The sequence below is a fragment of the Pagrus pagrus genome (assembly GCF_965226575.1).
Source record: "Pagrus pagrus genome assembly, chromosome: 21".
NCBI lineage: Eukaryota > Metazoa > Chordata > Actinopteri > Spariformes > Sparidae > Pagrus > Pagrus pagrus.
The window spans coordinates 20,691,392-20,708,782 of NC_140208.1; the positions used below are offsets into that span (position 1 = coordinate 20,691,392).

The 17,391-nt window shown below is 41.6% G+C and overlaps 2 protein-coding genes across 2 annotated transcripts; one reads left to right on the plus strand and one right to left on the minus strand.

Moving 5' to 3' along the window:
- The first annotated feature begins 535 nt into the window (after positions 1-535).
- Positions 536-12,577, plus strand: LOC311250712 (cerebellar degeneration-related protein 2-like). The gene is made up of 6 exons (XM_084342675.1): positions 536-922; positions 7,206-7,318; positions 7,727-7,875; positions 7,962-8,126; positions 8,237-8,444; positions 9,047-12,577. Exons 1-6 carry the CDS (start codon positions 844-846, stop codon positions 9,821-9,823), a joined length of 1,491 nt encoding a protein of 496 aa, XP_084198801.1. The 5' UTR covers positions 536-843; the 3' UTR covers positions 9,824-12,577.
- Positions 12,578-14,406: 1,829 nt separating this feature from the next.
- mrpl58 (mitochondrial ribosomal protein L58) lies at positions 14,407-17,129 on the minus strand. Its single transcript, XM_084342137.1, has 6 exons — positions 16,944-17,129; positions 16,502-16,526; positions 15,308-15,367; positions 15,095-15,177; positions 14,695-14,864; positions 14,407-14,596 (listed from the first exon to the last, which is right to left on the minus strand). The coding sequence occupies exons 1-6, from the start codon at positions 17,103-17,105 to the stop codon at positions 14,512-14,514; spliced, it is 585 nt and encodes a 194-aa protein (XP_084198263.1). The 5' UTR covers positions 17,106-17,129; the 3' UTR covers positions 14,407-14,511.
- Positions 17,130-17,391: the final 262 nt, after the last annotated feature.

Consider the following 17,391-nt stretch of genomic DNA (forward strand, 5'->3'; position numbering starts at 1 on the left):
TACAAGATCCCTCACTGACTTCCCACTAAGGAACATTGCAGTTTTGTTTGGAGAGCTGGAAGTTGTGCTGTCATGAAGTGAACCCAGGTTTCTGGAGAGGCTGCATTTGTCTTTCAACTGCACAACCCGGGCACCCCTATCAGCATGCTACATTACTTAAAGGATGAGTTCACCCAAAATGAAAATTCAGTCAGTATTTACTTACCCATATGCTGATGAAAAATCAGGTTGGGAGTTTTATTTACACATTTTTGAAGCAGAAATCTTCTCTATAGCTGCTAAGCTAAAAGTGCTATAGCGCTTCCGTGTGAAATGGACCTTTGAGCTCATCTATGCATTTCAGCATTGTGGTATAGTGTTGGGTTAAATCTTAACAGATGTACATTTACAATGAATAGGCCTACTGTATGTTATTTGATGTTATGACATCCTTAGGTGTACAAATCTAGAGGGCGCACTTTGTCGAAAGGGGACAAAACGTTAGTGTTGCATCTTACGAGCGGTACCTGAATGCAGCGTGAGCGTGCCGCTGATAACGGGGATAAAGGAAGCGCTGTTGTTGCAACACCTCTGCCACGTCTGTAGGCTCCTCTGCAGCAGCAGGAGCAGCACTGGGTCTGAGCACCGGGATGGGCCGCTGCTGGGCGGTGGGGGGATGAGAGGGAGAAGTGGGAGTGACGGAGGGAACACAGATGAGAGAGGAAGGAAAGAGGAAACACGTAGAGAGCCACAACACAACACTCCCTGACGGAGGACTCCAACTTGAAGGAGCGACCCGCTGCCTGCTGGGGCTCTTTTGTTCTCACAGAGGGGCTCATTTCTGCGGTTCTCCCGGGGTCACCCATGCTAAGCTCAGGGAAAATGGAGGAATTCGTGACCGAAGAGGAAGAGCCGTGGTACGACCAGCAGGACCTGGAGCAGGGTAAGACCAGACACCATCCTCCCTGCTCGCAGCATCCCTACCGTCAGCTGCTGGCGCCGGCCGGTCAGCTAGCCTCCCGCACAACAAAGGCTCTCTGTCATGTAAAGACACGGCAGAGATGTCATTTAGTATTCTTTACTGAGTGCAATCATTCAAACACATTAAAGTAGCTGAGGAGCAGGCGACCATCTTTGACAACAATGCATTGAAAGCATGCCAAGCAGGGCCTGTGCGGCCGGAGATGGCACCAGACACTGTGTGACCAGGCTGTGGTTTATGACGCAAAGATATATTTTGTCTAACTACTAGTCGACTAATTGATCAGCTTGACAGAAAAAATAGGCCTAATTGTCAACAATTGTGCCCATCACTTGTCATTTATAAGGCAAAATTCATGGTGTTTGTGGTTGCAGCTTCTGAAATGTGAGGATGTGCTACTTTTATCTGTTTTATATAACTGAACGTTGAATATCTTCGGGTTGTGGGGAAATAAAAACACCCAACAACTTCAAGATGTCACGGTCAGCCCTGGAAGAATGTGACAATTTCTTCAATATTGTAGTATGATATATAACCATTTCATAATACAGAGCCAAATTATTATGGAAGGCTCTGGTTCTGTGCACCTACTAAGAATATTTTTATTTTTACTTTATATCTACAAATTGTAGTTTAACACAGAGATACAAAAATGCATTGCTTGCCCTAATGTGCTCACAAAATTTTTATGCAAGTATAATTTTTTGCTGTCTACTGAAGTATGTTCAGAACATCTGCAAGTCATATTACCAAACTGAATATGCATTGTACTGCACAGAATCTCACAATCTTGGTTAAACAACGTAAATAGACAAGATGTTTTTAAAATTCGGGACCACTGTCATGCTGATATGAATGGCGCCTGAATGCAGTTCTTACATTTTCATCAAAAACAAAGGGTCCTCTTTGTTCTCTGCACCATTTCACTTCCTGTCTCTCACCATCTCTCCATCACTTCTCCTCTTGGCAAGTAATTACAATACTACATTTTCTGAGGTGAAATGGTGCTGATGCAGTGATTTTACTTGACCAGAAACAGACATGCACACACAGGCATACATGTGCCTGCGGTCATGGTGTCGCGGATTTATGAGACAACTTCTTTCCTGTCACACACGGATGGACCTGAGGATAAAAATAGACCTTCAGTACTCTTTTCTTCAAAATAAGGAGGAGGAAAGAGTCAAAGAGACACAGCAGCAGAGGGGACAAGCATTTAAAGTCAAAATGGCCAGTGTATAAATGAGCGGTGTCTTCATATGTGCCTCTGTATTTGATGGAGCAAAGATGATGCCACAACTCTCAGAGCAGCGCTTTGCCTCATAGTGCTGACTGCCTGAGCTCATCTGTTGTGGTGTGACATTTCAGATGCCACGAGTCCTTCAGAGAGAGGCACCGCTGTCATGGCATTACAGTACCTGGCTGTCATGCTGGAGTCACTGGCGGGTTGAGCAGTCTGGGCTTAACTGCAGCGGGAGAAGAAGGCTCTTTTGCAGGGTTTCATCCTAAAGAGACGTGGGAAGAAAAAAAGAGTACTAATATATTTTACTCTAAATAGTGTAGAGCTGAAACAAACAGTCAATTCATCAATTAGATGACAGAAAAAGAATCGGCAACTTTTTTTGAGAATTGTTTAATCCTTTAAAGCCAAAATAGTGAAAACATGCCAAACATTCTCTGGTTAAGTTTCTCAAATGAGAGGATTTCCCTGCTTACTGAGACGTTGTGAAGGGTATTTTTTTCATACTTTTTTGACATTTCAGAAGAAATGATCATTCAATTTAATAAAGACAATAACTGGCAGATCATCATCAATAAGAAAAATAATTGTTAGTTGTTGCCATAAAGAAAGAGCGTAACTCAGCTGCTGCTTTGGAATGAATGATTTAAAAATATTGGATAATATCACTAAAATTCTGTGGTAATAAGACTTTTTGGAAACAACCTTTGGATTTAAGTAGTTACTAATAAAGGAAAAGTTTCTGAGTTAAAAAAATCAGCTTTTAATTGTAAGATTAAAAACAGTAGAGAGAGCGTCTGAGGAGGCTGACCTGGGTTGCAACCTAAATTAGAGGACACAAGAACACATCAACTGCAAGTGGAGTGCCCCTGTAAAATTAGATGCATGTTGCTTATTGGTGGTGTTAAAGCTACTACTACGAAGCAGCTAACATGACGCCACCAGCAACAGCTGCTTGGCTTATCTTAGCATAAAGACAGGGAACGGGCATTCCAGGCTCTTTCTAAATCATGAACTGTTAAATATGTGGACAGAGCTTCTGGGTCTGAAAAATTAAGCCGATGCAGAAGTGTCTTAAACCTGCATTCTTTCTAATGGCCAGCAGGGGCGGCAACTCCAGTGGTTGCAAAAAGAAGTCTGATTGTATATATGCTTATGAGAAAATGAACGCACTTCTTACTTGATGTATTACCTCAGTAAACAGTTTCCTAATGAGTTTATGGGTTCAATCATTAGTTTCAAGTCTTCTTCAATATAGTGTGATGCTCATTTAGTAAATTATTGTATTTAGGAGTAAAATAGATGATAAAGCAGGGTAAGCTTAAGGTAGCTTGTACTTTGTAATTGACAAGTTGCTATCAGTTTGTCTTTAGGTTTTCAGCCAGATAGAATCATTATTTTCCACAGCTCCACCCTCTCATCCAAATATGGTCACTTCTGGCTCCCAAAAAAACCATACGGCAATGGCTGTAGGTGCTAATGTAATGGGTTTACACTTGGTCTAATTGTAAAAACAATCCCACTACGAGCACCTCAAGGCTCACTAATAAACATGTTATATCTGGTTGTTTAATCTGTACAAAAACTGAAGAGTAATAAAGACAAGCTGTTGTTGCTTTAAGGGGGTTATGTTCCAGACTATTTCTTGGCCAGTTGCAGTTACTTGATGTTCTCTTGTTGTCGTAGAGGTGCCAGAAGGGGGATTTTGTTACCCCTGGAGAAAACCAGGCTAACCTTTTCATCTTGTTTTAAGTCTTTGCACTAAACTAAGCAAAACTATGTTAAACTAAGTGAAGCTAAGGGAACTGGCTGTAGCTTCATAATATAATGTAAACACATCAGAGTGGTATAAGTCTTCTTGGCAAGAGAGCTGATAAGCTTATTTCCCAAAGAGTTGAACTCCTCCCTGAAGTCATTTGAGAAACAGCTCTTCATTTGCATGGACATTTAGCAGATGTGGAACTTGGAAAGCTGAGTGCCCCTGTGGAATGTAAGAGATGTTATGAAGCAGTTACAGCTGACATTACAATTCTTAAAGCTGAAAAACAGGAGGGCTGCAGACATCTTATTTGGATGCGTCTTTGTTTGGGCCTATTGTGTGTTAGCCAGAGCCTCTAATGGCCCAAGGCCAGTAGAAAATGCGTGGCTCTACCAGCTGAGACTGAAGGCTTGTTGGCTTGACCTACAGTACATGTGATCAGAGGCTTCCTCAACTGTTTATATGCTCATGTTACAGCTGTGTTTGTATATGCCAAATCATTCATTAAGTCAGTTCAGAGTCTGCTATACAAGTGTATGTCTTGCCAGTGAATATATCTTGAACCTTTTTTGTTAAGAATTTGAGTCTGCAACTCAGGAAAAGAGGAGGAGGAGGAGGAGAAGTCTTGCTTTCAACATTCCAGTAAACCTCATGGGTGATATTCACCTATCAAAACAACACTGTCTGTGGAAGAGATCACCACATAAAACATGGAATATGCCTGTCAACATGCACACACGGCCATGAGCTACTAAAAACCAGATTCAGTGTCTAACGAAGACATTTATATAATTCAAATAATAACTGTGTGAAAAGTGCAGCAGGGTTCTCTGAACTCACAAACACACTCCTAACTGGTTGCAGCTGGTTTTCTGAAGCATGCAGGAAATGTATCTGTCATAAATGATGTGATTACGATGGAGTTCCGGCCTGAGTGGTTTCATCTTGTGCGAGTCAAGCCTCAGGACTGTGATCTGTGGCAAGTATGCACAGGGCTTATCCCATCTAAGTTAGCGCAGTTAGTTGTAACGATTGGCTGTCTTCCTTCTCCTCCTGTATTCTCCTTTCACTGAGGCTTTTGGCTGTGGAGAGCTGACATTCCCTCTGTGGCAGCCAAAGAGAAATCAACATCTGAAGCTGGACACTAACACAGTGTTTCTCTCGCCTGGTTTTCTTGCTGGAATTTGATCTAGATGCGTCAGATTTGTCCATAAAGGCGCAGATTTAAAGAGCTTGTCAGAAGTCTTTAGCCATATAGTCTGCCTAAACAATTTGTTTTAGTTCATGAGAGAAAGATGTTAGTGCATGATAATATACTAGATTGGTTTATGTGGTACAGTGCTAATGCTAACTACACAATTCATCCTCAGCATATTTCAAACAAATAACTTATAGATATCAATTTTAAACTAGCATTAGTTCATGTTATGGCCACTTGGGGGCAGTGCAACAAGCGTAAACACATCACTAACATATTATTATCTTATACAGTTGATATAGTGAATGTGTTAATAACAACATGCTGCTGCTTACGGCAGGAATTCATTGAGCTATCAGCACAGAGGGAAGTCTGTGAATTAGTCCATATGGAGCTGTTGGCAAATGTATGCTTAGCTTGCCTCTCATTAGTCCAATGGAAGCTGGTGAGAACGGGACTGCCAGGTAGAAGAGGAACATGGCTTCAAAACATGCAGTGACTTAGGGCTAACTTACAATGGATTTATAAGGCTAAAAGCAAATTTTGAAATTGGATAAAATTAGATATATGCCATTAACAATAATGTATTCGTGATTAGCTAAAAAACATTCCAATTGAGTATGTAATTGCATTTCTTTTGAGAGCTTTTTTTGAGAGGGGTATGCAGCCAGTGTAGAGTGGATTTATCAGAGCTTCTTTCACAGCTTTCTGCAACTGGAGAAACTATAACAGTGGTGAGAGTGAACCAAAGCAGTCCAGTTGCAGGTTGTCAAACCAAAACAATGAGCTATAAGATGCTCGAACTCTCCATAGAGCTGAGGGGAACAGCAGAGTTGGAGGATAATGATTATTTTGATTACAAATAATTCTGTTTTATATTCAGTTTACAATGACATGAAACAGAAAAAAACAACCAATCAATACTTAAACCTGGAGAATGTTTGAAATGTTTGCTTGATGTATGACAATTTACTGATTATCAAAATGGTTCTTGAGCCATTCTGTTGATCAAGTAATGAATTAGTCAACCTTTTTTTTGGCACTAAATCCGACAACGATTCGCTTGGTAGATGTAAGCTGAATCCAATCTAAGATGTACAACTATCTGTCTAATTACCTCTGTTACAGTACCTGCACATTCTCAGTAAATATATTCTGGTTGAGTGTGTGATTTCTCTATTTACTCCGTTCCAACATGGCACAGCTTTGCTGATAGCTAAATGTTGCAGTGATGCCGGTCAGGAGTTGGCATCCGTCCCAGTGATAACTATTAATTATTAAAGACAGAGCCAGGAGTACATGAGAGATGACTTTATTGGCTGCTTAGTTTAGTCCTCCACTTTCTCTGAAAGGTCGCAAACCACATCTTGCTGAGTCAGACCCAACAATGTGGGCCATCAATACCACTGAGTCAGAGCACAGTTAGAATAACGGATGGTGACAGTGACTCATCTAACTTTAGAGGTCTGGAAGCACAAAAACAAACAGTAGAGCATGGTGAAGTAAAAGTAAAGCGATGACTGGTGTCGAACATGCTTTGTTTTTGTGATCAATGGCGGAAATTCAATATCAGCACACTTTTGTTTAACACATACATGTGAATTTTCCTGCCTTAGTCTCCTACATCCCAGCTTCCTGAATTCCATCGTATTTCTGTTCTAATCTCAGTGGAGAGATGTCTCTCCAAATAATCTTGGCACCAATCTCTGACCTTCTCAGCGGGGAGAAAAGGACCTGCAGGGAGAAGTACTGCCTCTGTCCTCCTGCTCCCCCCTCTCTATAATTGAAATGGTTGAGTGCAGACTGTGACGACATGATGGGCCCTCTGATCATTCTGTTCCAGACCCTGTTATAACCTTGTCTAAAATAGAACCAAGTGCTCCATTAATCGTGACAGTGGGTGTAATCTAAATTGTATGCCTGCATTAAGTCTTTTTCTTCAAGATTAAATCCCCCTTATCTGTCTTCCTCAGTCCTCAGTCATCTCTATTTCTGGATTTGTGACTTACTTCTTCATGCCTTTCATAATTTCTTTCCAATTTTCTAGACCTCCATTTGGCGGCTGAGCTGGGAAAGACTCTGCTGGAGAGGAACAAAGAGCTTGAGGACTCCCTGCAGCAGATGTATATCACTAATGAAGAGCAAGTGCAAGAGATCGAGGTATGTATGAGTCCTGCCAAATATGTCAAGAACTTGTCCTAATCGATGCAGGTTGGCAGGCAAAGAGGATGGCTTTATTATTATACTGATTTTGATTTTTTTTGTTTCTTGCTTATCCAAACCATTAATTGAATTCACAAATTGAATTAAGTACAGTTGACAATCTCATCTCAAATCTCAAGGTCCATTTAGTGGTTGCTCTGGGTCACTTCATCATATTACACAAACTCAATCACAAACAGTACATTAAAAGAAAGTACAGCCAGATTCTTGGGACAGCCACTGAGAGCGTGTGCTGCTCCCCTGCTGCTGTTAAAGATCTGAATGCCATGCTATGTGTGACTATGTGTATACATGGTATGCGTATACAGTAGGGGTTTGTAACATATCTATGTGTTTGTCCCTTAGTACCTATCAAAGCAGCTGGAGGTCCTTCGGGACATGAACGAGCAACATGCCAAAGTGTATGAGCAGCTGGATGGGACCGCCAGAGAGCTGGAACGCACCAACCACACTTTGGTGATCGACAGCAAGGCCTCACAGCAAAAAATAGAGAGGTGACTGGGACTAAAGTTTTCTTTTCTCTGTCTCCCTTCATCCTCCTGCTTTACTCCTTTAACATTTACCCTTCTTCCTGGACCAGGTTAACAGGGACCATTGAGACTTTGCAGAACCAGGTGGAGTCTCTCTCAGGGCAGGTGGAGCAGCTTCACTCTATGGAGCAGCTCCGAGTCAGGAGGGAGAAGAGGGAAAGACGCAAGACCATCCACTCCTTCCCCTGCCTTCGGGAGCTTTGCACAGCACCCAGGTTCTTCTTCTTTTGTCCACAGTCTGTAAAAGGAGAGCAGGTGACAAGTCATCCTTACAATGAAATACTGTATACTACCAGTCATCACTATTTCTGTGTCATGTTGTCAGGTATGAGGATGAGTTTGTAGTGGGCAGGGCGGAGAGTTTTTCCGTGGATGTAAAACCTCCACCAATGGAAGAGGAGAACCAGCATCTGAGAGAGGCGGTGTCGGCCCTACGAGCGGCTGTCCGGACCGAGAGGGGGCGTAGAGAGGGTGTGGAGAGGGAGTGCAACCTCTTAATTGCTGAATTCTCCAGGCTGCAGACTCGAGTCCAGGTAAGGTCCAGAATGGAACACAATATCACAGCCTTATGATTATATCTGTAACATGCAACAGTACCCTTGGCCTAGGATGGGAACCAAATGCACCAGGTGGTTCTGTATTCAGAAAGATCGGGGAAGGCCGTGCTAGAAACTGTTTGGAAAAGGGCAGACACTTGGCAGATGATTGGACGGACCATCTGTCTATCTCCGTATTTCATGGGCTAACTTCAGCCAATCAGATCAACAGTAGGAGCGAGCTACCACCAGCAGTGCCCATTGGTAAACCCAAGTCTTACCAAAGTCGAGCTTTCTGGTATCTGCTATATCTATCTGCTACAGCAGCTGCATTAACCTCTTGAGAAGCTGCCATTGTTGTTTTTAGACGAACAGATGCTTCTCTCACTGGTTGTTACACCTAAACCACACCCGTAGCTGACAGTAGTTATCCTAGGACGCTGATTGATTCAACCACTGTGTTCGGCCACAATTGCATAGCTTGAAGACTGACGAGGTGGATCTTACACCTCTGAATTTGAATTGGACGTTGCATTTGGTGATCAAAATCAAAAGAACCGTCAGATCTCATTGTAAAAATTGTTTGTCTTTGGTCTTAGGATGCTGAGAGCTGCCAGGGGAGGGTGCGGGAGTTGGAGGTGGAGCTGCAGGAGCTGCAGCAGCTACGTCGGGCTAGGACTTTCCTGCTGAGCAGCGAGGACGACGGTGTGACTCTTACCCAGACCGTCCTCAACAGTACCCCAGAGACTGACACCTTCCTGGAAGTGGAAGGTGGCGAGACAGGAGGAGGTGTGAGGGAAGAAACTCAAGGCGGAGGAGGTGTTGGTGGAGAGACTCTCCCCGATTCCAGCCCCGTGAGGAAAAGCTGCAGCGACACAGCGCTCAACGCAATCGTGGCCCGTGACGCGTCTGGCCGCAGAAGAGGCAGCTATGCTCTCCACGCCAACAGCGTGAGGAAGCGGGGGATGTCTATCCTCAGGGAAGTGGATGAGCAGTACCACGCCTTACTGGAGAAATATGAGGAGTTGTTAGGGAAGTGTAGGCGCCACGAGGAGAGCCTGTGCCACACCGGTGTCCAGACTTCCAGACCCGTTTCTCGAGACCCATCCATGAAAGACTGTGCTATGGGGCCAACCCCGGCGCCTCCTCCTACGCCCACCCAGTCGCCCTCCACCCCCGAGGCCATTGAGAGCATCAGCAAGCAGGTGGAGGCCGTGGATAAGAGGCTGGGACAGAACACTCCAGAGTACAAAGCGCTTTTTAAGGAGATCTTCTCTCGTATCCAGAAGACCAAGATGGACATCAAAGCTACCAAAGCTGCTAAGGCTAGCAAGTCTGGCAAATCTGGCAAATCTAGTAAACCTAGTAAACAGTAATGGTGCACTGATTGGCTCTAGAATATGAATATGTGCTATTTTAGTGTTAAGTACTGGTGTTTGTGAAAGGGGTCTTGGTCGAAAGATTCTTATAGAGGGTGCTATTTCAAAAACTGCTAAATCCAAGTACAGTGAAGCTCAATCGCAGTCAACTCAAAAGGAGTGCAAAGTTTTCATCCAGAATTGAAACCTTCTCGCATACAGGAGGATCTGATTAGCATGTGATCTATTTTAAATATTAGCAGAAGTCATATATATAAACCGTGGTTCGATAAGAGCCAGTTCACCCCCCTCATATCCTTTTATGTAATAATCCAAAATATATACTGGCTTCACTGCCTTACTACGTTAGGCATATACCACAATAACACAGTAAAAGCAATAGGCCTCCCATGAGCCTCACAAATGCACTAAATGTTAAAGCTTCACAAAGACAACAAACTTGCATCTCTGATGAAAACGTGTGGAAATCTAAATCTCATAGCAACAGGAACTGTAGCTGTAAGGTTAATTATAATGGACTACTAACATTTGTATAATTGCAGTAAAAAAAGTGAGATTGATCCTCTCAGGCCACAGTGCTGTCTGTCTCTAGAATAAACTCCAGGTGCTATCAATTGCCATCCCATATCGCTAAAGAAATTAACACTGCTCAAAATTTAAAAAAGCCTTTAGTCTGGGTTCACATCTAATTCATTCTGTGTGTGACCTTACTACTACTTTTTAAAGTTTGCAGTGCCTCGCCCTTTTATCTAGAGATCTTGAGGAAGAGCTTCTTTCCTAACAGTTGGATAAAAGGGCTAAAGTAAAGTAAATATGGCGCTGTAGCCAGTTAGCCTAGCTTAGCTTAATGACTGAAAACAGGGAAACTGCTAGCCTGACACTGTTGACATTGACAAGTTGTGTTTTTTTTTTAAATAAATTAACCAGACAAGATATAACGTGTTAATTAGCTAGGGTTATTGGCAGATTTTTTGCCTTGGGCAGAGTCAGGCTAGCTGTTTGCGTTCTGTCTTTAGCTAAGCGAGCTAACTGGCTGCTCCTATTGTTAGCTTCTTATTTAGCGTAAATTAAAAGTGTGGTGTCGACATTTTCTTCTAACTGTTGACAAGAAAGCAAATATGGTTGTTTTGCAAAATGTTGCAAAATGGTGAACTAATACACTTGAAGGCTTGTGCTTACATGCTGCTTAGTGCTCAGATGCCTTTGGAGTTAAAGTGAAAAAAGGATGCTAACTGTTCAACTTCAGGAAAGGAGCCCAGACTAGAAACTCAACTTACATTCATAAAATAAATATCTTCTCCCTGCACGGTGTTAAGTCAGTTCATCTCTCTTATGAGAAGTGTTATCTTATTTGCCCGTTAGGACAAAAATAACATTGTTCAATGAGATATAGGAAGGATTATTATTTCATAGTAGTGAGTGACATCTACAATATAGGCTATATATGATCCCACTAAAGGCTGAAGAGCTGCTGTCTCTGCAGATTGTTATTTTCACCATTTTCTGGGCATTATGGACGCTCGGCATACAGAATATAAAAATGTTGAGATGTCTAATAATGGGTTTTGCACCATACTGTATACAGTATAGGCATTTCTGTTTGCTGGGGGAATCGTTTTGGGTCTATCTAACAAATAGCAAAAAGACATGAACGAGGCATAACTGTTGATTGACATTTGGATTGTTTAAAAAGGCCACTGGATGGAGACAGCATGGACATTAAAAACACACGGGGATGTGGATCCTTTTCAAAGAAATTGGTCCGGACTATGATGAATAAAATATTCTTCAAAGCTTTTTTTATACAAGTGTTGAGACTATTTTCCTTTAATTACAGCTAGACAGACACTGTATAGTCAAACTGTAACCAGTATAAGGCTTCAAACCAGGGCTTTGTCTAACACCTAGCAGTCTTACCAAACTATAAAACTAACCTGCAAACATATTGCACCCTTTTTCACAATATTATATAGCCTACCTATGCCTTTTTTCTGGGTACCTCCTATGTATAAACCTTTGTTATAATGAATGTTATTACAGCTAATTTTATATCCGACTCTTCAGCAAAGTTGAAGACATAGCCAAGCTTAAAATCTTTCACATGTGGCACAGCTCGCACCAGAGGGACCCTACACTCGTGTTTGAGGCTATTGTGTGTAAAAGGAGGGAAGGATGGATGTTTGGCTGTAACCTGGCGTTGAAATCAGAGAGAAATTGTGTTATGAAGTTAAGGTTAAGTTACTGTTGCAGCAATTGTGGTGTATGGAGTGCATTTGAGGTCAATGCTCATGTCTCTTCGAATGATTCTAGCATGAGGAGGGAGGAATATGTATTAGCATAGACAAAACAATGCCAATCCAGAGCCTGTTATCTTATTTAAAGGCTCATGGGGTTTTTGTACTGTAATGTCTTACCTATTGCACTTGAAAATGTTTGATGCCTCATCTTTTGCATATTTAGAATAGCTAATATGAAACCGTATCTGTGTATTTATTTCTGTGTGAATGTTCTTCTTTTCTTTTTAACTTTTCTTTTTTTTATTTTTTACTTTTTCAGTGCCTATATGTGAATGTCACTAACAAATTGTCAAAATAAAACTATTTAATTGCCTTACTTATATTATCCAGTTTAAATGTGTGCATTATTAGTAGATAAGATATTGGCATTAAAGTTTAGTCTGCTCTGGTATTAGTTCATATCATTACTGAACTAAGACCTGTTTAACCTTGTTAATAAAGCATTTAAAGAAGGCATCTTGTGTTGTCGTCTTTACTGTATTGAATGAAAAAAAAGAAAGAAAAAAGACACAATTCAAAGAAACCACCAAAATAACAACCATTAAATACATACCTCTTTGCCCACCTTTACAGCCACTATTTCGAAGTGACGTTAGAGCAGATCTATCTCTCTGGATGAAAACAGAGCTGTACTATTGCCATGTTTCTTTAGTACTATAGGTATTTGTAGAGATCACGGTTGCTATGAAGTCAATCCGACCGCGTGGCCTAATGGATAAGGCGTCTGACTTCGGATCAGAAGATTGAGGGTTCGAGTCCCTTCGTGGTCGTCTTTTGCAGACATCAGCTTTTTACTGTTTGTACACGGTAGCTGTGGCTTTTGTGGCAAGCAGCACTAGTTAGCTGTATCTTGTCATACGCATCGTTATAAGAAGCATCGAGATAGCAATCTTTGTTTAGCCAATCAACACTATGATTGTGCTAACATAGCTAGGATAGCTACTGTTAGCTAGGATAGCTAATGTTAGCTAAATTTAATTGTCACAGAAATGGCCACACCTTACAGAAAGAATAGTCGGCAAATGCGTTACAACATATTCAATAACTGCGAAACTTGAAGTGTTGGTTTGGATATTTTTTGGGATGTTTTAACGCGGTGCTAAACACAAAAAAACTAACCAATCGAGGCAGCCGTAGACTAGCAACTCCCGTGTTTTGTGTGGCAAAATTGCTATTTTTGTCAAAGGAGTCTGGCGACTTTCGAGAAAGTATAGATGCATGTTAACAGCTCGGTAAGAGCTGTCTAACGGCAAGGATGAAGTATTCTAAATATGGCGTATACTTAAGAATATTGATCTTTATTATAATGTAATTAAGCGGTGTGCTGCAGGTGGCAAAAATACACTCAATATTCTACAAAAAGTCCGAAATGACCCTTTATAGTGAGATCAGGTCTCCTATTGACGTAGCAGCAGAGTGGCGCAGCGGAAGCGTGCTGGGCCCATAACCCAGAGGTCGATGGATCGAAACCATCCTCTGCTATGTTTTTTTCATTTTGTCTGTCACTATATTGACAACCTTGTACAAGTACGGTTGTTAATTAGTATTACTGCTTCATTACTGCACTATTTTGTACTTCTCTACTCTTCCTATTGGTAATTTCTATTTTAACACCAGTGTGACCTGAATAGGAATATTGCCACTGTCTTTGAATCCATCATACTTTAACACATACTTAATCCTAGAATTAGACTCAACTTTACAGACAAAGTATTGTGTGTTTTTACGTTGCTCTCAGTGTACATGCACACATTTCCAGCAGCGAGACAGAGCTGAAAAACTATGACAACAAAGCTGAACAAAGATGGGTAAAAATAAACATAAAACTATTATATAAATACAAATAGGTGAAACAGATATGTGTATATGTGCAATGACCAACAAAACAGTGTTTGTTACTTGTATACAAATACTGCAGAGGAATAAATATAAAATACATTAAGTAGGTGGGTTTGTACAGTATATGTATGTATGCATAGCACACATCCCTGAGGGCTGCCAGTGCTGACTGTCCTGCTCCTGAATATGTTTTCCCCAACCTCACCTGCTGCTGGCACAGTGAGCTGGGTGAGTTTAGAGAGTTTGATAGGAAGACAGGTGTATGTGCAAAAATGTTGCCACCATAGTCTTTGTAACCCCTCAGATTTTTTTTGTATAACAGCTATAAAAATAAAGCAGGTATGATAAATATGTTCACAGTGGAAATACAGCAAAAAATCCTGATGTATGACACAGAATCAGACACATTTAACACTGGTTTGTATATTTAGTAAAAAAGTAATACGTTTATTCTTCAGAAAACTAAAGACAAAATAATAAACACTACACATACAAATAATACGTAATTATTGACAATACAATCATGGGAGGTAGAAAAGTAGCAATCAATCAGTCAAAATCCACTTGTCTGCTCTTTTTGATTGCTGAATGGATCTTCTTCTGGTGGAGTCTCTCCTTGTTCCTTCTCTCTAACCTGCACAACATATTTCACATCAGACACACATGAGACACATTTATAATCAAGATGGATAGAAACACATTGTGCTCTAGTACAGCTACTACTAGTAATACCTGTCCTCCCTGAGAGCTATGTCTTCTGCTGTCGGTTCATGTGGCTTCTCACTGGCCTCAGCTATAATGGCAGAAATCTTCTGGATACAATCTGAAAGGTTTCTCTGCTGACTCCTGCTCAGCTCCGAGGTCACCAGCAGCTCTCCGGCCTTATTGATGCGGTTTTTGTTCTGTGCCACAAAGCAAAAAAAATGGTGCAGTTGGTTAGGCTACAGTTTCAAGATGACAAAAATCAGCATATGCAGAGGTCATTCAAATACTAAATGTACTGCTTTTCTGTTGACAATGTAATGGTCCTTAAGGAGAAAACTATAAAATAGAAACTTTGAGAACTACAACTGTGTACTTGTACTTAACTATTGAGGCTTTTATCCTGATTCCACAGAATTATAAAACAAACCTTTTCAAAGATCTTCTGTCGAACATCTTCTGGGATCCAGTCTGCTGTGTGTACATGGAAACGGACTTCTGCTTTTGTGCTGACTTTGGATTGAGATGTCATTAAAGAAAAGGAATATAATGTATGTTGAGATGTTGAGAGTCACTTGTCACTTTACATGCTCTTTTCAATGGAGGAACATTTTTTTGAATAATAAAGTTAAACTTTGGCCACCTTTATTGACGTGCTGACCACCAGGACCACTGCTTCTGCTGTAAGATACTGTCAGACGTCCTAGGAGACAACAGGAGTTGAAATACATTGCTCAAAAAATTAAGGGAAAACTTTAATCACACATCAGATCTTGATGATCACATTATTCAAGTTGGAAATCTTTACTGAGGTACATTGTGTAATTTGTTGAGAACAAAATAACGTAACAACGGTCAATGGAAACCAAAATCATCAACCCACTGAGGGCTGGATTCAAAATCACACAGAAAATTGATATCACAGGCTGATCCAACTTGCGTGAATTGGATGATACAGGCAGCATAATGTTCAGCACAGTGTCTCCAGACTCTTTCATGCCTGTCACATGTGCTCAGTGTGAACCTGCTCTCATCTGAGAAGAGAACATGCCGCCAATAGTGGACCTGACAATTCTGCTGTTCTCTCCTGAATGCCAATCAAGCTGCACGGTGCTGGGCAGTGAGCACAGGTCTCACCAGAGGAAGTCAGGCCCTCATGCCACCCTCATGGAGTCTGTTTCTGACAGTTTGGTCCAAAACATACACATCAGTAGCCTGCTGGAGGTCATTTTGTAGGGCTCTGGCAGTGCTCCTCCTGTTCCTCCTCGCACAAATGAGCAGATACCAGCATGCTGCTGGGTTGATGCCCTTCTACGGCCCTGTCCAGCTCTCCTTGTGCAACGGCCTCCATGCTCTTGAGACTGTGCTGCGAGACAAAGCAAACCTTCTTGCGCACATATGGATGTGCTATCCTGGAGGAGCTGGACTTCGTGTGCAACCTGATTGGGCTGCAGGTATCACCTCACCAGTAGTGACAAGGACACTAGCAGAACACAAAACTAGAGAAGAATCAGTCAGGAAGGATAAGGAGAGAGCAACTGTCTGTGGCCACCGGACGCAAAACCATTCCCTTTTGGAGGGATGTTTTGCTTTTGCCTCTCCATTGCACCTGTTGTCACTTTTATTTACACCAAAGCAGGTGAAGCTGATTCACAATCACTTGTGCTTCCTAAATGGACAGACTGATATCCCTGAAGTTTAACTGACTTGGTGCTATACTGTGACAATTCGGAGTTCCCTTCATTTTTTTTGAGCAGTGTATATTATTGAAAAATACAAAAAGAGAAAGAAGATACTTTCCAATTCTGCTTTGGCAAACATAGACGTGTATAGTTACCGATTGGAATGTGCACTTGGGTGTCCTGAAAAAAGAAAACATTAAATAAATCCGACATCATCAGCCATTTTATGAATGTATTGCTTTGTTTGAGGATGGCACAGCAAACTCCATTCACAATTCTGACCACATTGCCACAACAATGACCTCTGGAGGTCAATTTGAAAAAGTAATAGCTTAGTACTGCTTGTATTTGAAGTAAGCACATCCTGGTGTAATACAAGGAACGGTCATTACGTTGCTCGATCTTGCTTTGGGGCCTGACTGCAGTGTCGGTTATATTGAAGTCAACACAATTGTGGCTGTGGTCTTTCAGTTTATTGAAGACATTTTACCTCTCATGCAAGAGGCTTGTTCAGTTCACTGAACTGAACTGAAAAAGCCTCTTGGATGAGAGGTGAAACGTCTTAGATTATAGCTGCACTTGTGTTAAGCAACTAACCTGTGAGTTGTCTGTCCCTCGAGTCCCGTAACCAGCTCTCGGCTGCAAAGCTCTGTTTAAGTCTGTTATTTCAACACTCCTGGGTTTGACATGCTGTGAAATAACATTTACTACTGCTCTGCAACAAAATAAATAAGGACGTCGTGTTATGTGCGCCGCCATGTTGGACTGACGTCGTTATAGCCACGTGACCTAGATGCTGACGTTAACTACGTCTGCTCGTATTTTTTGAGTGCGCGCTGACATGGGCTTTACTGCACACACACGTAGTGTTACACGTTATTACATTTGTATAGCCGGATAAGCGGAAGAAAATGGATCGATGGATGGATGGACATTTGTATATAGATGTGAAAGAAAAATATAAAGACAGGTTCCACCGAGATTTGAACTCGGATCGCTGGATTCAGAGTCCAGAGTGCTAACCATTACACCATGGAACCCATGC

Excerpts from the sequence above, each read along its gene's own strand:
- LOC311250712 (XM_084342675.1), top strand. The coding sequence starts at position 844 with ATGCTAAGCTCAGGGAAAATGGAGGAATTCGTGACCGAAGAGGAAGAG. Across the intron at positions 8,127-8,236 it reads GAGCTTTGCACAGCACCCAG|GTATGAGGATGAGTTTGTAG; the intron begins GTTCTTCTTCTT and ends TCATGTTGTCAG. Across the intron at positions 8,445-9,046 it reads GGCTGCAGACTCGAGTCCAG|GATGCTGAGAGCTGCCAGGG; the intron begins GTAAGGTCCAGA and ends CTTTGGTCTTAG.
- mrpl58 (XM_084342137.1), bottom strand. The coding sequence starts at position 17,105 with ATGGCGGCGCACATAACACGACGTCCTTATTTATTTTGTTGCAGAGCA. Across the intron at positions 15,368-16,501 it reads CCAAGTGCACATTCCAATCG|GACGTCTGACAGTATCTTAC; the intron begins GTAACTATACAC and ends GTTGTCTCCTAG. Across the intron at positions 14,597-14,694 it reads ATAGCTCTCAGGGAGGACAG|GTTAGAGAGAAGGAACAAGG; the intron begins GTATTACTAGTA and ends TATGTTGTGCAG.